Source organism: Erythranthe guttata, chromosome 10, assembly GCF_056151865.1.
Source record: "Erythranthe guttata isolate IM_541 chromosome 10, IM_541, whole genome shotgun sequence".
In the NCBI taxonomy this organism is placed as follows: Eukaryota; Viridiplantae; Streptophyta; class Magnoliopsida; order Lamiales; family Phrymaceae; genus Erythranthe; species Erythranthe guttata.
This window is the reverse complement of record NC_142542.1, coordinates 15,499,260-15,519,465: the sequence shown is the minus strand read 5'-3', so window position 1 is coordinate 15,519,465 and position 20,206 is coordinate 15,499,260. Positions and strand designations below refer to the sequence as shown.

Genomic DNA, 20,206 nt, shown 5'->3' with positions numbered 1-20,206 from the left:
CTCTGCCACATCAGATCGCTACTGCGGATACCTAAAATGGTTTCAGAGAAAATTAGTATAAAAAATCAACTACACTCTACAATATATCCAAAATCAACTACAAACCACATTATTATCGAAAATCATAAATACAGATCTAAACCGAGTATGAAATTCGATCTAAAATTGGCCAAAGATAGGATGAATTAACTGCTTTGCTCCGATGAGTTTTTTTATTACCGGTTTCATCCTCGGGCTGAATGAATCGACAAGAGCCGCGACTCGAGGCAATCAGAGAGCGATTGTTGCCTACTGAATGACGGCTTTTGGTATTTGGCGAGACTCAAAAAGAGTAAATGATGAACGAGGGCACTGTTGGGCGGTGACGACGGCGGTGGATGGAGGGCAGCGACGACGGTAGTGGACGGAGGGCAGCGACGACGACGGTTGACGGAGGGTGGCGGTGGGCATATGAGATCTGATTTGGGGTTAGGGATAGAAACGAGAAAGATGTGGAGGTTGGAGAGAAAAAAGAGATGAAGAAGAGAAATAGGATTTGGTGATTTTATATGATAACTAAGGGTAATATAGACATACCACTTAAAATCTGAATTTATGTTAAATTAAAATATAAAATAAGGGGGTTCTCACTAATATGTAAAATGAAGTTATATCCATCCTAATATAATCAAATGTATTGGGGGTTTTTCACTAATTATCCCTATTTTTATAGGGATTCTCTCCATTTGAGAAAAAATCACTCATAATTTCAGTCATTCATTTTTCCAATTATATTATGCCACCTCGTCAGCGCTTGTCATCGCCCATCAGCCTTTTTTTTTTTAATACTTTTTCAGTTTTTTTACTTTTTTTTTTCTCTATCAGGTATATTAATCGACTATGATGAAGCATAATCGATTAAATAACTGACTACTAAAAATAAAAATAAAACACATTTACATAAAACGAAAATCAACAATTTTTTTACAAAACAAATAATATACATAAATTGTAATTGATTTATAAAAATCGGAATCAATACACAAAAATCCAAAACGAATTAAAAAATGAAATCGAGTAACCTTAATCGACTAACAAAACAGTCGATTAACACTTTAATCGACTATGATGAAGCATAGTCGATTTCGATTAAGGATCCAACCTGCACGAATATCTCTACCCGCGCCGTCTTTCGCCCAATCTACCAAAAAACCATAGATCTACTCTCCATTGTCATCACACCGTCGCCTCACACCATCACCACCCCACTTCGATATTCTAACGGTTTTATTTCGAATAAAGTAAATCACAACCCGTACCACGAACCAAAGCAGAACCAACAACAACGTGCACGGCAGTGATTGTAGGACACCAGTGATTTATGGTAATTTTCTTAGCGAACTAAGCTCAATAAAGACGAAGGCTCTGTTTGTTACCACTTAATAAAGGCTATGAATAAGGACTAATGTCTTATTGGGTCAGGTATGTTCCATTAAGTGTGTTTCGTTTGGATATCTGAACGGAACATATTACCGAGATCTAGTTAGAAAATTCTCGCTTAATCATTTAGAACATTACTGAATGAATTTTGACAAGCTTATCCCCTAGAAAAAGTTGAGGTGGTGCTTGTTGTACTATCACTATGTATTTCATTTTTTTTGGAGCAAATCATTTTTTTTTTCTTTGTGTAACTATTTGGATTCTTCTACTCCACATTATTGTTATACACACAAATCGAGAAAATGAGATGTGAGATGAGAAAAAAAATATTTAATTTTAATCAAATTGCTTTATAGTAAAGAAAAAAAAAGTTATGTTATTTTTCGACTCCACATTTTTTGTTATGATTTTATTAGTATATAAAACAATATTTTTAGATGTTATTAATAATTCAACTAGTAAATAGATTTATTTATAGGGTTAATATAGTAATATTGTATCATTTAGATATATAATAATCAAACAGACTTAACTATTCAAAATTCAAAGCTCAGACAATGCTCTTAACCATTCAGATATTTATTCAGCATTCAGTATTCAGTGCTTAATTCTATAAAACACAGCCGAAGAAACACAAAAAAACAAGAATGATCAGGAAAAAGTAAATTCACCGGTGAATAGCAGTGATTAATGGCGTTCTCCGTCTGGGATAAACCGAGCGAAAAATGAAGAAAAATAAGACCACAAAGAAAATAAGACCTATAACTTGATATAGTTTTCCTTTGCGGCGGAAGCGTGAGAAATAAGAAGAAACACCACAAACAAAATTGTAATGGCAAATCAAAGAGCGGTGGTTTATGTATATTTCCGTATTGGTATAATCGAGCGAAAGATGGATAAAACCAAAAAAACTAACAGTATGACTCTGATACCATGTTTGAATACTTGGAAAAGTATCACGATTAATTTGATTTGTATTTTTTTTTTAATCAAATCGAAGGGCAAGAGTCTGAAATCAAAATTGTACTTCGTAAATTAGAAAAAGAAACCCTAAAAAGAGCTAGTTACATCTCAAACTAGTCTCTGAAACCAATTATGCAATAATAATTAAAACAAGTAAGAGAAAAAAAAACAGCTAATCAATCAAACAAACTGAAACCCAAATCTTCATCACTCTCCTCCTCCTTTGACTCCTCCTCCTTTGCCTCCTCGGTGACGGGGGCAGCAGCACCAACAGAAGCGCCTCGAGTAGGAGCAGCCGCCGCGACGGCACCAGCAGCACCACCACCACCGGATCCAACATTCATGATGAGATCGTCGATGTTCCTTTTCTCACAAAGCTTGGCAAACAGACTCGGCCAGTACGATTCAACGGTCAAATTTGCCGCCTTTAGAAGTGTTGTTATTTTCTCGGCAGTGATGGGTATTCCATCGTCGTGAAGAATCAAGGCAGCATACGTGCATGCAATCTCTCCCACCGACATCTTTTTATTTTCTGGATTCTTTCTATAGGGCTGCTCGTATTCTATCTCTATTATTTTATTCTCTCATGCATATAGATAGGTACCCCTATTTATAATAAGGTAGGAATATCAATCTACTTACAATCTAACTACAACTCCTAATCTCAATACAACTCTATAATAATAATAATAATCATCCTAATTATACTAAACTTTGTGAATGAAGCATGGAGATCAATTTTATTTTAGTAAATTAATATACGGGGATTTTTTAATTAGGGTACAAAATCAAATTACAAAAAAAACCCTCTCATGTTTTGGTAATTACAATCACCTCTCAACTATGAATATTCTTACAAGTCCACCCTTATGGTGTCAAATTCAACAGAATCTTGTAGATTCCATGGAATGTTCTCTAGTTTATACTCGTTTTATGCAAAATACAGTTTATGATGCATCACAATCTGATATTTACAAGTCAAGAGACACATCTTATGATCATCTTGTTTTAAAATTTGGAGCTCGAATGGGGTAAAACGGGTACAAGTTAGAGAATTAGTGTCTCACGTAATGTAGAAGATTCTACTAAATTTGACGTACACCACAAGGGTGAACTTGTAAGAAGATTCATAGTTGATGAGTGATTGTAATTACCCAAACATTAAGGGTTTTTTTTCGTAATTTAACCTTACCTCAAAGAGTTGCCGTAATTTACTCAAAAATTATAGTAACGTACAGTAGAATCTCGATAAATTAATAACCTCGCTTAAATAATAGTTTCTCTCGATCCCAACTCGGTGAGAACGTGTTCAATTATTAACTCGATAATTTAATAATTCGTTAAATTAATAGAATTTCTATTGTCTCGATTGTATTAATTTATAAAGGTTTAATTGTAGACGTTAGTCGGGTTTTTTTTTTGCAAAAACCACCCCTGTGTAATCTCGAATTGAAAAACCCCTTGTATTAACAAAATTAGCAAATACCCCCCCCTATGAAAATTAGTCAAAGGCAATAAGACCCCTGCTAGCCGAACGTGAGTAGCACGCGCCAAATGTGCGAATGGGTGTATATTTTTTTTACGTGAAAAATACTCAAATACCCTTTAAATTAGAAATTTAAAAAAATTATAAATTCACCCCATAATTTTAATCGGACCCAAAATGAAGTTCTCAAAATTTTTAATTCAATCCCCAATATTTCAAATAAGCTATCTCCCCAATCAACCCAAAAAACACACCCCAAAACCAAATTTTCCTTCTCCACCACACACCTACAACGACCAAAAGTTTCCCTCACCATATCAAATAATCCATTACAAATCAACAAACAAAAGGAAAGCTGAAATTCAATTCATGAAGCCAAAAATGAAATGCATTTGCAATTCCATTATAGACCGTATATTTGTGTGTGTGTGTGTGTGTGTGTAAGACGCACCATTAGAGCACGTGGTGGGGAGCTTGAGCAGGCACAATAAACTTCTTCAGCCTCCTAACTCCAAACAATGGCGTCTTCCCTCTGTCAGACACACCAGGTTGTTTTTTTTTTCTTTTTTTTTTACACAATACAAAAGATGCCAAATGAAATTTAATTTAACAACCAAAAATTTGTCTCAAAACTAACAAAGTCATCTTCCCTTTGTTCTTTGTTCTTGAGATGGTAGGTCATCTTCAACTCCACTGCCGCCCTCAAAGTGAAGATTTTTCAAACTTTCCTTTTTTTTGCCGATTTTTTTGTGTTGTAGTGTGGGGTATTTAATTTGATTTGTTCTAACTAGGGGTGTTTTCGTCATTTCATGTAAGTCAACACCCAATTTAAATGTAAGGGGCAGTGTGCAAAATATAGGGAGGTCTTTGCTAATTTTTTTGATACAGGGGTCTTTTTGGCCAATCGAAATTACACAGGGATTCTGACATAACTTTTTGAATAGTTTATTTAAAAAACCTGATTATCAAAAAAATGTGTCTAAAATAGTGTAGTTTGTAAATTAGTGGTTTATGAAATAGCTTACTTTATAAATTAGTAGTTTATGAAACACCTTTTTTTTTTAGAAAAAACTGATGAGGAAAAAAATATTTTTGAAAGAGTTTATAGTTTTATTAGGTTTTTTCTAAATATTTAGTGTTACTGGTTCTTGTGCTGACTTGATTTACGCACGTATTTTACAATTTCAGAAAAGACTGTTGATAAAATAACAAAACATCATAAACTCATACTCATATTTCCAAACGAGAAAGTCGTTGCACTTAGTGAGACGCCACAATATAAAGATGATAGTGTTAATATTGTGGTGTGGTGGTGTTGTATCTCATAAAGAAGCTTTTCGAGCAACAACCAATCATAAAGCACGAATCTGAATCAGAACACCCATGAATGAGAATTGAAATTGTGAAAACCTTTCTAGATTGGGGCACAACAAAAAAGATAAAATTTGAGTGACAACTTCTTTAAAAGCATGAAGTTATGAACTTGGCTAGAATGTTTTATTTTTTCTTTTTGTATTTTATGTTGACGTATCATTACTTTTTGTCCAAGTTGTATTTCAGCAAACTGTTTTTGACCAAGTTGTCTTTAGTCAATTTGTATCCGTAAGATATTATTGGTAATAGCTGTTACGGCGTAGATTAACTTCCATAGTGCGTGGTATCTTTTGATAATAGATGTTCATTTGATTATATATAGTTGTATGCATTTGATGTTGCTGAAAGTCTTAAATATTTGTTGTTAATGATAGGCATAAGTAGCATGTTCAGAAAACCAACTATGACTTGAAAATATAGTTGTTTTTGTACTACATTATTTTGAAAATAGTTGAATGTAACATAATTGATTTGTAAATAGTCCATTAGAAACAGCTGAATGTTAAAAAATATTGTGATTGAAATATATTATTTTGGAAATTAGTAGATTATGAAGTAGCTGATTTATGAAATTAGTTGAATTTAAGGTGGGTAACTGTTGGTACGTCAGAGGATTTTTGATAATTACGAATAGGTGGATATGTTTTTTTTAATTTAATCTAAGTTTGGGTGTTGGGGGGTTTCATAATTTACCCTTGTTATAATTTTGCCGTGTTAGTAAATACGCAATTCTAAAGGGGTAAAATCAGCGAAGTTCGAAACCTCAAGGATCTAAATGTAAATAACCTGTGAAATCTCTACCAATCACTACTACTCCACGGTGCTCTCTACATTGCTTAAGCTTCTTCAATTATAAACCCTAGTAGCGAAATTCCCCTTCTAATAATCATCATCAATTTTTCAGAAATCAATAGGAAAAATCCGAACAAAAAAAAAATGGTGGCGACGAATTTGAAAGCAGAGACAATGAAACTAATGGACAAGCGGAGCGATATGGAGGCGGAGTTGAATATCATCATCGAGCGCCTCTGCCAGCCCGGCGGACCTGGCCTCTCCGGCAACCTCCTCGATTCAGAGGTAATAATTCCTTAATTATTATTTTTATTTATTTTCTGCCAGTATAGGTTTATTTGTTTGTTTTGGATTTATATGTTAGCTTTTCGATCAAATTTTTAATTTTCATAATATTACATTGAATAAGCTAGAAAAAGGAGGATTAATTTTAATTTGTTTAGTATTGAAGATTAGGTATTGAGTTTAATTAATATTTGGGGTTGTGCAGGGATTTCCCAGGTCGGATATCGATATTCCGACTGTTAGAGCAGATCGGCACAGGCTTGCTGGTAATTTTACTGCACTACGTTTTGTTTTTTACAATCGTGAATACAATGTTTCCTTTTTGTTGGTAATCAAATTAGTCGTTTTTGTCACGACTGAATTTTCGTCAGCCGTTAAGAAAGAGAAACGAATAATCTGTACTTCTGTTTACGTTTTTTCTTCTGCTACAGAGCTTCGAAGTAATCACAAGGATATTACAGAGAAGATAAACCAAAACATCGAACTGTTGCATTCTGCAAAACTTACACCAACAACTGCTGCTGTTACAGATTCAGGTTAGTGACTCATCGAATCGAGAAGCACGTCTTCTTGTTTATTAAAAAATACAGTAGAACCTTTATAAATTAATACTCGATAAATTAATAACCTCGATTAAATAATAGTTTCTCTCGGTCCCAACTCGGTGAAAACATGTTAAATTATTAACTCGATAATTTAATAATTCACTAAATTAATAGAATTTCCGTAGTCCCGACTGTATTAATTTATAGAGGTTTAACTGTACTCATGATTTATGTATAAATTGAAAGTATGATGTGATGCTACAGGGCCGAAAGATCAAGTTTTAAGTGCTGGTACTTCGTTGTCTGTCAACAATCCTATTGTTGCCGTGGACGTGGATTTAGTTTTGAGCAGACCGTTTGCAATGGTCGATGAAATCAACGAGGCATCTCCAGCGGCGGAAGACGGCTTACAACTCGGGGATCAGATTGTGAAATTTGGGAATGTCGAAATAGGCGAGAACGTGCTGCAGAGGCTAGCCGCTGAAGGACAAGAAAAACAAGGGCAAGCAGTCCCCTTGGTGGTGATGAGGCAAGGCTCGGTGATTAATATGACAGTCACGCCTAGAGCATGGTCTGGCCGTGGTCTACTCGGGTACGTTACATTCTCTTGTCGTGTTCTGTTCATTGCACGTATTTTCATATTTTTTATTTGCTTCTTTGCCATGAACTCTCGAAGATTCATAAATCATTGTAATGTTGGAGCAATTTCAAGAATCATGACATGCAATTTAAATACCTATTTTGAAGCAACGTTGAAGCAATTTCAAGAATCATTATTTTTGTGAGGATAGTTTGAATTTGTTATCGTTTACGGGGATCCTTAATCAATAGAACTAATATATCTAAGAAAAATCTGTATGAAGAGATCCTTGATAAGTGATAAAAATGGTTTTTCGATAGTGTGGCTTCATGCGATCGAACTATCTGTAGTTATTAGCTCTTGGTAAATTTGTCCTATGAATCTATGATAAGCATTGAATAGGTGGTATTATGATTTCAATATCCGTGTCAATTTTATTTTTTCTTTGAAAGATAAGTGGATGGTTAATCTGTTTTTCGTTTACTTTGTATTAGTTGAATCTGAAGGTTTCCCTATCCGTAAATAGCATTTATGACTCCTTAGTTATTTTACACACATTCAACATTCAGCTTATAATTGTGTGTGGCTTTTTTTATCGTTTAAAAATTCCAATCCTGTTACAAAGGGGAAGTAGATGAAGGACATGATCTGAACGCCTTAGGTATCAGCTCTCGTAATGAGGATTCATCTGATTGGGTACTGAATTACGATTGGTTTTTTTTTCTTCTCGCAAAAAGGTTTGAATTCGGTTGTGGGAGAAGTATTTGGTTTCATTATTCATTGTCAGAAACGTATTAAGTTTCGTAATTCAATTGGATGGTTTCAAGTAAAGGACAACTTATTTAGAAAAACAGTATCGTCCATGTACAATTAGTAGACCACCCTGTTTGTGTTTTTCGATATGTTGGTACGAATGGAATCGGCAAAAAGACTTCTACTTCGCATGTTAAGCCTATTTCTGTCACGAATCGGTACTGGTTCACCATAGTAATATCCCCATTCTTTTTTATGCATTCTCATAAAGTAAATCTTCTGTGTGTGTGTGAATGTGTCTTCCTTGGTTCCAATGTTGAATAACGACATGACTAAATACTTTCTGAAAATTGCCACTGATATTACTGATTTGCGGTCGTGGTACTATTAAAAAAATTATTGTTTGTGATGAATATCTTTTCGTTCAGAAAAGAACTCTCTGATTTGTGGGAAATATTATTCGCAGGTGTCATTTCCGAGTCTTATGATGTCAATATTGTTCGGTGCCACTTAAGGCTGGTGAAAATGTGCGAAGAGGTGATTTTTTCTGTTTCTCTTTTTCGGGGAGAAGTATGTATAAACTCGAATAGATACATGGGCACAATCACAAATTATATAGCTTTCGCATATCAGTAATAATGCTGTTGGGAGATTAACTAAATCATGTGGTGTATCTATCTTTTCTGCATATTAAATTTTAAATATGGTTCAAGTTGTGCTAACATGAGAATTTCTCAAGTCACAGGCCATTTATGGCCAAAATTGTGTTCGATTAGGTCTGTTTAGGCCAGGTTAGTTGGGCAAAATTGTGTTCGAAATTGAAATAAATTCGAACATACGTGAAGCGAGCTTCTTGTTCAAAATCCACTAAACTGAACGATAAACAAGTTTTAACGTGGACAAACTGCTCATTGAGTAATATATATGATGATGCAGTTGAAGTTTTTGAATATACATATGTTTCTAAAACAATAGTCTGTTTGAATCAAATTTCAACCCTTCATGAACTAATCAAAGATGTTTATCCTAGTATACTCTCACAGTCTAAGCAGTATTCAATAGCACAGAGTTGACCACATTTGACTCATCTGATCCAGAATAACTTACATAAACGCCTGCAGCCAATGTTACACTCTCTACCACAACAATTAATACATGTCACACTAAAAAAAGAGGAGGGATAATTTTCAAATGGATTATTACAAAATGCGCATCATCTACTCAAGCTGAAGCTCGTACCAGTTTAATCGTTCAGCGGGGCTTGATTTCAAACTCAATGCTCAAAAGGGTTTTTGGCGATTCCGATATTTTGTCTCCGCCAAGATTAAACGATTCGCCACTCAATTGTCCTTGTTTGTCAACTGACCACTGTGTTTGACTCGGATAAACTTCCGACTTGTTATTTTGCAAATTAGCCGCAGAAACAGAGGCACTCTTTGGACCATTGGACTTTCTTGGTAAAGGGATGTCGTGATCATGTACTCCCTTGTATGATATCACTACAGCACTTGCATTATCCATTGACCTCTCGGTTTGCTTCCGAACTGGACATCCGCTTGATGTACATCTGTAGTAGTTCCTGCAAAATTTTCATGCGAGAGGCGATTACAAGAAATATATAGCAGGACAGTTTCTTATTTGGAAAACATATATATCTTAAGAAACAAGGTCGCTGATGATTAATTTCACAGAGTCAACGATCATTTAACCGTAGCTTATTTCATGAGTTTGATCAATACTTCAGTTCCCCATTATTATAAGAAAAGGTCCGTAAAAGAATGTCCATTGGTTTAGCGTGCCGAAGTGAGAAGATAATTGGAGTATAAAATAACAAAATATTAAGATATATTGAGACTTGAGAGAACCGTGACTTTGTACGCAATTTTAAATAGATTGCTGATTCACTGAACACTGAATGATGAAATATTTTAGGATAATGAATTCCGTAATATTAAGCTAGCCTAAGGGTCAATATTATATTGAAATGTAGCAATAAAGACTCGAAATTTACCTTGGATGAGGACTACCCTTCACCATTTTCTGTCCATATTTGCGCCACCTATAGCCATCACTTGATATGCCAACACCACCAGTCTCGTAAACAACACATTTAGATTTCTTTCCTGTTTCCGAAAGGGACACCAGTTCACGTTGTGAACTTCTCTTCTGCCTGGCAATCAGTATAGGTCAAACACTATCAAATTAATAAGGTGGCATCATAACTCCGAAAAAAACGATGATTAATAATGTAATTAGAAACTTGCCTTCTCTTGTACTCGGGTCCATTAGCCTCCTCCCTAGTGTTAGTAACCGTGGTCTCATCGGAACCGCATGAGTCTTGATGTTTCGTTTCATGTATCTGGTCAACTACTTGTAAAGATGTCATTGAATCATTATAATGTCTAGCTAGATGAGTTGTATGGTCCTGATTCCAACTAATTGGCATAATTGGTAATGCAGGCATATTATTTTCTCTAGTGCAATTTACTTCTTGGGGACGATCATGATTGTGGGGGATTCTATAAACAACCTCGACGACACGATTAGAAAGATCGCAGCACTCAATCTTCTTAGCAGTACAACCATAGAATGTGCATCTGAAATAGCTTCTAGAACCTTCCGGACTCTTTACATGCTTTTGACCATACTTGCGCCAGTTGTACCCATCAGGGGTTTTCAGCGTAGGCACGGTGGATAACGGTTTTGGGCCTGGAGAATTCTGCTTGTCCTGTTCTTTAAAGCATGTTAAGATCCCGTTCTCGACTGGCTGCAATTCTTTTTCAGATGTTGTAGACTGTTCTAACTTGGATTCACCATTGGGTAGCTGTACCTCAACTTGGGAAGATTGACCACTGATACAATTCGAAGGTTCCTCGTGGACCGGTATTACTTGATTCTGAAGCAACAATAGAGACACGATGGGGTCGAGTTAGATTTATATCATTACATAAATGCATTCTTGGTTACTTCAGAATCTAATATAAAAGTTGAACATGCACAAAAAATGGGATTTGCTATTACGCGAACAAAAATTCAGTAGACTTCATCCATTCCATAACATCATTCTCATCAGCCTACAGAATGGCATCAACAACATAACGAATTTTGCTGATGTAAGTTCTTTGAGTGTCAACGAGATATAATCATATAAAAGAGTCAGAACACGATAACTTATCAACTTAGTTGTCTGAACGAATGAAAAGCAGATTACGAGGAAAAAAATAACACTTTTGAAATACAAGATCAGTTAAGCTGCCATGACTGATACCTAAACCTCCTTTTCGTGTCTCTTCCACTGGATACAATTAGATTCATGCATGAAGGAAACGAGTGGCGGAGAATGTAGAAAAAGGGAAAGTTATATCTTGAAATAATCTAATGAGAACAGTTCTTCCATTTAAATAAAGTTAGCTGACTCATAACGTACATCTATCTACAAGTTTTTCCTCCCAGACGTATGCTAATTGGACCTCAGCCTATAAACTGAAAACAAAAATCGGGAAAAGCGGAACGCATCCATTTAAAACACTTCAATCAAGAGTTTGATCACCGAATCGTGTACAACTCTAAAATCAAAAACCTTAAAACAATTGAATTTTTTTTTACATTCTACCCAATTCAGCACAGGTTCAAGTTAATTGAAAATAGCAGTAATAACGCAATTCCTTCTCATAATAAGAAATCACTCTCAGAAAACATCACCCCTTTTCGTCTTTTCGAACTATATTAAACAATATTTTAATCAAAACTAATTAGTCTGAACGTTAAGAGATGTTCTAACCTTCAATTCTCCGACGGACTGCGGTGGTTGCGGGGAGTATTCCACCGGAGCCTCTGCAACATTCAAAATTAAATTCAAAATCAGCGTTAATTTACTCAGTTATCTAATTCGGACGTACAAAAGTAAGCGTTACATATTCAAGTGATCGATCATACAAAATTTATCCACAAAACGCAGCACAAAAAAGAAATAACCTTCAGAGATACCGGCGAGAAATTCCGATGATTTATCGGAATCCGACTGGGAACTCCGATCAGACATCTGTACGGAAGTTAGGGTTTCGGATTGAGAATGAACACAAGCTCCGTCACCTGCACAATTACTGCCGCTCACGCGTTCCTGCTGCTCATCGTTTTCATCGAAATTTTCGCAGTGGTTACCGTCGTCTTCATCGTGCGCCGTTATCGAATTTCCTTCTGCAATTTCTCCATGAGAGAAGAGAATTTTCTCTGTTTCCATGGTCGATTCCTACACACAGTGAGTGTGAAACTGTGAGTGCCTGCTTTGTCACTGACAAAAGTTCTTTTCTTTTGTTGAATTCAACTGTTTATAGCTAGTTAGACTGTAATTATTTATGATTTTATGAAAAGACGAAAATACCCCTGGTTAAAACGTTTTCTTTTAACCGGGGTTGATCGTGTGTGGGGTAAATTAGTCATTTCAGAAAAGGGAATATGGCTGATAATACTTTTATGGTAGTGTGACTAGGAAATTTCATTAATAATATTTTCGACATTTATTTCGGTGGGGCTTTTTTGGGCACTGCTGCTCTTTATGTTTCTTTGACTTGCTGTTGACTAGTCTTTGACTCTTGACTTTTGACCATTATTTATTGTTTGAAATTCTTTTAAAATTATTTTATTTTCAAAATATAAAGGCAGACAAACATTATTTTATTTACAAATTATTTTCCCAAACATCTTTACCGAAAATAAAATGGAAAAGCAAACCAAAAAGCTACAAATCGAGCAATTTTGTGCCATTCCGATTGGCAAAATATTTGTAGGATTTTTTATTTTTGAATTATATATGGTGCAAATGATGAAAAATCGAATAAAAAAAATTGAATCGAACAGAAGTTTTTGAAATGATGTCATTTTGTTTATTGTACATAGTATATATAACATTGTTTAGGGGTGGGTTTGGTACATTTGCCCTATCAAATCCCTTATCGTATATTCGAATTATCATTATTGAAATTTCGATATTGCGAACTTCTTTGTTACCGCCCTACTTAAAACTTTACTCTTATCAAAATTTAGGTATACCAAAATACAGTAGTGGTACACGGTAATGATTATTACTAATTTATATTGAATCATTGTTTTAAAAGAAATTCAAGGTATAAATATATTTTAAATGCTCAAAACTAGGATTAAAGGTATATACATCGTCAATAGTCGATATATGTTACTGACTTACTTAAAATACAATATTTATAAAATAAAATTATAACATAAAATTTCTTAACATCAATTATATCCCACTGGTGAGCACATTCAAAATATTCTTGACACACTTAATTTTAAATAATAATAGTTATTTTGCACACTATATGTTCTCTACTCATGTAAAATAAATTAATTATTAGAATATACTTATATGTATTTATTTTTATTTATAAGTAATCTTTTGTACGGTAGAGCAATGTATGGCAATAATATTGGATAACATTGTCGTACTTAAATATTTTGGTATGGTATGATAATCTATTGTTATTCGATAGATAATAAGTATGCATGGTTCAATAGGACAATCGGTTGGTAGAGTAATTCGGTAAAACAAATCCCCTTTAACACTATCGTACCACATTTTTTACTTTCTATTTTACTGCTACTAGCCTACTAGTGCCATAAAAAAAAGAAAATATGAAACCAATTTGAATCGAACTATTATAAAAACAAACCTATTTGGTTTTAAATCTTAGAATAACCGATGCGGTTGATTCATAATTCAATTCAGTCAAACGTCATAGTCAAATCCTTCATAAATATATTCTTTTGAGTAAATTACAATCACTTACGATTAAATTATGAAAAACAACTCTCTTATTTGGATAATTACAATGACCCTTATCTTAAGAGGTGGTTGTAATTTAACCATATCTTGGAGACCGTTCTACTTTATGCTGTTCTTTTTATTAAATATCTCCATTTTGCATGAATTTCATTTTTATTTATTTATAAATAAACATTGTGTAAAGGTTTCTCTTCTCTATGTTCTTTTTTATATGTATTTTTCTTTCATATTTTATTCTTATCTTATTATACTATCTTGTATATATATATATACATTTTTAAACCAACTCTACGTATTGTTCGGAGAGCCGGAGATTCTCTTGCATAATTGAACGAGCTTAATCATAATTGCTCTCTATCATTTACTTGCAATAGGTTGGCGACACGATGACATCGACTCTATCGGTTCTGAGATTTCGGAATCCCTAAGAAAATTTAGAAGGATGATCCTAGGTCACAAATCTTTTATTTTAAATTTTAATATACCAAACATATGTTTATAACTCTGCTTGGATGATTTACAAATGAAATGTTACTCATATATTTAGTACTCCACCTTACTAATGGATGGTATGATTAATCTAATACTAGGGTTGTGAGCGATTTTGTAGAACATTTCATATTCTTCTAGTTACATTTTAGAAGACAAGTATAATTGAGAGGTTTTAAAGAACTCTTCGAATTATTTACAATTTGGTGTCAAGTTCCTACCTACAAGTGATCTACTTAGGAATTAGAAATCTTTCGGGTTTTTTTTTTTCAAAATTATTTTAATGAGAACCTCTTTAGCCAAATAAGATAGGGGTTTTTATGCATAAGTACATGACCAACCATCTTTATTATTCTAGGTTCAGGGGCTATATCTTTTTCGCCGTTATTACCCATCCCTTTAATATGTAGGGAAAATGAGTGGTATCCCCTAGTTTTGAAAATATATATGAGGAGGTCCAATGAATTTTTTTATCCTAGTCAAACACCCAAATTTTGATCTTAATTTGTCAGACCCCCGAAGCCATATGATATGACTGATTTACACTTATTGGCAGTTTTTGGGAAATAAGACTAATGAAATCACGATCTCCCTCATTTGATTTTCTCTTCCCCACCTAAACCCTAATTTTCTCTGCAGCCCCACCTAAACCCTAACTTTCTCTTCACCCACATCCCCTCCGCCCTCAAGCGCCACTCCTCACATACCTAGCTTCGCCCCACAATCTTATCTCAATCTGTCCCCCTCAAACCCGCCGCAACAAGATTTGAAGTCAAAGTTCAAGTAGGGGAACGACAATTGTATTGCAGTCTGCTCTTGCGAGAGTGGATTATTGATCCGGTGGTCGGCAGAGAACGACAACTGCGATGCATGTGCCAGATCCGGCGGCGCATGCGGGTACAATTAGGATACGCGTCGTTTGATTGCAGTTTGCTCTTGCGAGTGGATTCTCGATCCGGTAGTCGGCTGAGAACGTCAACTACAATGTCTGTGCTAGAAAATTAAAAAAAAAATTGAAAAAAATTAAAAGAAAATTAAAATAATTAAAAAAATACAAAAAGGTTATATATAATAAATAATAATAAAATAAACATTTATAATTTTTTATTAAAAAATCTGTAGAAATGATAAATACAGGTCAAAAAATGCTAAATGCAGTTGTTCATAATGCTGAATGCAGTTGAAGTAAATGCTGAATGCAGTTGGGCGAAAATTGCACATAAGGGCACAATAGTACTTTGCCTCTCTAGGGGTATTTCAAAGGAAGAATTTTAAGGGTAGACTTATCCCTATATATTTTCCATACTAGGGGTGCATATCAAATGGACCATAATATGTATTATACACAAAGATAATGTATATGACAAATTTACCCATAACCCTTTAAACCTAATTCCTAATTATAACCCTAATTTACTTCAATTTCAACAATTTTGACCATAAAAATCAAATTTTGACATTTTCTTTTTCATTTTTTTTTCTGATTTTTTTATGTTGCCGGTTTCCAGCGTTGACCTTTTTTTTTTCTCCGTCTGCTTCTTCCTCCGCTGGTTTCCGGCTTAGAATTTTTTTGATTTTTTTTCCAAAATTTTTGATCTATTTTTTTTTTACGCCGTCCGTTGAACGTTGACCATAATTGTAATGTCATTAATAATAACTATACTATCGCCGACAATAATTGTACTGTCGTTGACAGTATATTTAGGTAGTTGTACTTTAGTTGACAGTACAATTACTGTCAACCTCATCATATTATTATTTTTTGGATTTTTTTTTCTTTTTTTATTGTGTTTGATTTGTTAACAAGTCAACGTGATAATATTACTGTCGTTGACGGTGAAGTTACTGTAAACACAATAATATCACTGTCAACCACATCAATATTATTATTTTATTTTGTTTTTTTTATTTTGTTTGATTTGTTGATCGATTAACGTAATAATATTACTGTCTACTATTGTAGTATTACTGTAAACACAATAATATTACTGTGGTTGACGGTAATATTACTGTCGTTACAGTAATATTATTGTGGTTGACAGTAAAATATTACTGTCAACCACATTAATATTAATTGTTTTGGCTTTTTATTATGTTTGCCTTCGTTGAATGGTCAACATATTAATATTACTCTATTACATAATAATAGTGATTGTGTTAATATTACAGTTTAAAACGGCAAAAAATGTTGAAAAAAAAATGTTTCAAAAAAAAAAATTCACCCCTACCGGTCAGCGGCGGCAGAAAGAAGATAACAGGGAAAAATTGAAAAAAGTCAACGCCGGTGACCGACGGAAAAAGTAGAAAAACAGTCAACGGCGACTACGAGCGAAATTGTACTTAAAATTGGGTTATGGGTCAAAATTGAATAATTGATAAAATTTGGGGTTAAATTGAGGTTAAATTGAATTAAATGATGAAATTGGAGCATATTAAAATATGAGGGGTATTTTAGTTTTTTACAACCTCTCAACAATGTCTAGACTTTTTTTGTAAAACAATTTTTTGTGACCATTTTATAAATATGTAGTCAATGATGAACTTTTTTGTACTAGACCCTGAGGTAAAATATATGTAGATATTATAATTGTATACAAATATTTAAACTATATTTTTTTCGGGATCCTCATGCACGCCTTGTCGTCAGGGCCATCCCTAGCATCGACCTCCACGGAAAAAAACTGAAAGCCTATTTTGATTGTGCAATTTTTTCTTCTAGTCATGACATATATGGTGTTGGCTTCATTGTGCGTGATTGAGATGCTAGATTTATCTATGCTAACGGCAATTCATTCGAAGGGTCTTTTGAATTTTGATGCTTTAATGGGTTGAGCCGTTTAGGGGTTTCCAATCTGCCAAGCTTGTATATTGATACAAGAGCTCGGCTTCAACGACATTTTATCGAATAGGAATGTGCTGTTGTTGTTTCATCGATTAATTTCGATACGCTGATGTATCGCTCTCCTCTTGGAGGTCTCATGCAAGACAATGGTTGAAATGGAATTGAATATTCGATTTTCACTGATTTAAAATGTGAATGTAAAATATTATGTAATGGACTTAGTTTATATAACTCCCTAGATGCTTAATAAACTAGGGATAATTCTAAGCGGAAATCATCTTTAAAAATACCCCCTAGAGAGGGAAAAGTATTATACTACTCTTACATGCAATTTTCGCCCAAACTGCATTCAGTATTTTTAGTCATGCGTTTAGCATTTTTGGTACTGCACTTAGTACTTTCGCTCATTATTTATTTTATTTTTATAATTTTTTTTTATTTTGTTATTTTTTATATGTATATCTTTTTAAATAATTTTTTAATTTCTTTTATTTTTTTAATTGTTTTTTTAAGTTTTTTTTTAAAATTGATATGTTTACTGTACTGAAAAGGACTACATGTAACTGTAGTAAACTATAATCATTCGTAGTAATATTCTTTCTTTTTACCCAATTTTTTAGTCGACCAATTATGTACAAACACGAATATCAACGCTTATAAAAAAAAATCATAAACACCAACAACAAAAATTCACAATTTAAATATTTATATTATAAATCAACTCATAACCAACAAATACAAGTCGAAATACAATTACATGCTAATGTTCTTACATATTACTATATGTTACTAGTAATGTGTAGTTGCGTACACAGTGTGTAGAACACTGTAACTTGAAGCAGATGTCAAAATCATCAAATTTGTCTACAACTTCAACCGTTTTACACCTTCAAGGAGATGATCAATGACTTCCATTAAGCTGCAATTGTAAGATCAAAACAAAAAAAATATTTTAGTGAAAATTAACAAACATTGAAGAAACATCAAAACACTAACAAATCGACAAACAATAAGAGATTGAGAGATAGAGAGAGAGGTTCTAGCAGCGAAATGCTACGAATTTTAGACCAGACCGCCAATGACTCCTCACCCCAAGTGCCTCCTACCAAAACCCTCGCCGCTGCTAACCATCCAAGGTTCCGCGCTCGCAATGATAGAAATAAATTTGACAATAAAAATTGAATGAAATTGCCATTAAAATATAGATTTCGACGAGAGGAATCCAACGCTGGGTAGCCCGTCAAACTCTGACTAGCGAAATACAAATTATACCTCCGACAAGACCTACCGCGTCGAAATACACGCAGACTGTAAAACAATTGAAGAAACAGATCGAGAGATCCAAACTGTATGAAATCACCACCAAAAGAAATAGCTTGACGAAAGAAATCTAACGATAGTTAAACCATCGAATTCCGATCAGAGGAGAGAGAGTCATGACTCAGAGAAGCAACATCGCCGGTTGGAGACCTATGGGCCCGAGATTTGGATCTGAGAGTTAAGTGTGGAAGAGAGAGACTACTGTGAGTTGGTTAGGGTTTAAAACTGATATTAAAATGGCATTTTAGGTACTTCAAAATGGCGAATAGGGTAGCCCAAATTAATATCAAAATGGAGGGAGTTTGCATAAGGATACAACATCCTTAGTGGTTAGTTCCAAATATTTTTCATACGAGGGATCCCTAAAATAATCCCTTATATAATATTTCAATTAAATATCTCAAAATATTGTTGGGAAATGAAACTTCAAATTCAAAAAAAATAATAAAGGGATTTACTATTCATAGTGCATTTTTTCAGTTGAAGTGCGGTATAATTTATTTGTTGAGAAACCCTTTTAACCTTGCTCCAAATTCTCTCAACCTTCAAATTTTAAAACTTTGCAAATTATCAATTTTTTTCCGATAGTATGCCCCACACCAATTCCGATTCTTTGGTAGAAAAACACGCCTTTGTCGACTTTCGTCTTTTTTTTAGGTTAAATTCCAGTTTCCCCCCTTGTACTTTGGCTCGGTATCACTTTACCCCCATTCTACTCTCGATTGCACCGATTTGCCTCCATGCACTTGAAAAATTATCTCAATATGACCCTTGCTGTTAGTTTGCAGACATTTGACCTTAACACCGTTTGATATAAACTCTGTAATTACAAAAAACGTCACACCTCTCAGTTTAAATAATTATTAAATAAAAAAAAACAAAAAAAAATAATAATAATAAAAAAATCAAGACAATAAGAAAACATAGTCCACGATGCTAGCCACAATTTATTTTTAATTTTATTAATTTTTTTAATAATTATTTAAACTAGGAGGGGTGGCCTTTTTGTAATTTTCATATTTAGATCAAACGGTGTTAAGATCAAAGGTCTGAAAACTAACGATGAGGGCCGCATTGAGACAAATTTTCAAGTACAAGGGGCAAATCGATGCAATCGAGAATAGAAGGGGGATAAAGTGATATCGAGCCAAAGTACAAGGGGAAAAGTGGAATTTACCTTTTTTTTAATGCATTTCGTGTAACATTACACGAAATGCAATGTTGCATTTCGTGTAATCCCACACGAAATGATTTTTTTTAATGTCGTTCCATTTCGTGTAAAATTACATGAGGCGCTTCGTGTAATTTCACACGAAATGGATTCTTTCTTTTTTTTTGAACCATTTCACGCGTTGATCGTGTAAATCTACACGAAACAAACCAAAATTTTGAAAAATTCCTCTATTTCGTGCGACGAAATATGAAATGAGGAAGTCCATTTCATGCTTTGTAGCAGGAAACAAAGGCGATTTTTTCTTTTTTCTCAATTCAATTATAAACTTATTCTGATCAATTTGTTAACTAAACATTAAATCTACTCAAACAAGTAATTAAAATA

At 33.9% G+C, this 20,206-nt stretch overlaps 3 protein-coding genes across 4 annotated transcripts; 1 reads left to right on the top strand and 2 right to left on the bottom strand.

The window, feature by feature from the left end:
* Positions 1–2,558: 2,558 nt before the first annotated feature.
* Positions 2,559–2,906, bottom strand: LOC105960246 (large ribosomal subunit protein P1-like). Its single transcript, XM_012984413.2, has one exon. The coding sequence runs from the start codon at positions 2,901–2,903 to the stop codon at positions 2,559–2,561; it is 345 nt and encodes a 114-aa protein (XP_012839867.2). The 5' UTR covers positions 2,904–2,906.
* Positions 2,907–5,965: 3,059 nt separating this feature from the next.
* LOC105960244 (26S proteasome regulatory subunit) lies at positions 5,966–8,909 on the top strand. 2 transcript variants are annotated; one of them, XM_012984411.2, is made up of 5 exons: positions 5,966–6,319; positions 6,525–6,585; positions 6,751–6,855; positions 7,129–7,456; positions 8,664–8,909. In XM_012984411.2, exons 1-5 carry the CDS (start codon positions 6,179–6,181, stop codon positions 8,683–8,685), a joined length of 657 nt encoding a protein of 218 aa, XP_012839865.2. In that variant the 5' UTR covers positions 5,966–6,178; the 3' UTR covers positions 8,686–8,909. The 2 variants fall into 2 exon arrangements, with proteins under 2 accessions (XP_012839865.2, XP_088681017.1); XM_088824891.1 differs by having other exon boundaries at positions 6,000–6,319; positions 7,129–7,554; positions 7,623–8,909.
* Positions 8,910–9,108: 199 nt separating this feature from the next.
* Positions 9,109–12,519, bottom strand: LOC105960243 (putative WRKY transcription factor 32). The gene is made up of 5 exons (XM_012984410.2): positions 12,173–12,519; positions 11,979–12,031; positions 10,462–11,093; positions 10,209–10,367; positions 9,109–9,776 (listed from the first exon to the last, which is right to left on the bottom strand). The coding sequence occupies exons 1-5, from the start codon at positions 12,435–12,437 to the stop codon at positions 9,449–9,451; spliced, it is 1,437 nt and encodes a 478-aa protein (XP_012839864.2). The 5' UTR covers positions 12,438–12,519; the 3' UTR covers positions 9,109–9,448.
* Between the last annotated feature and the right edge of the window lie 7,687 nt (positions 12,520–20,206).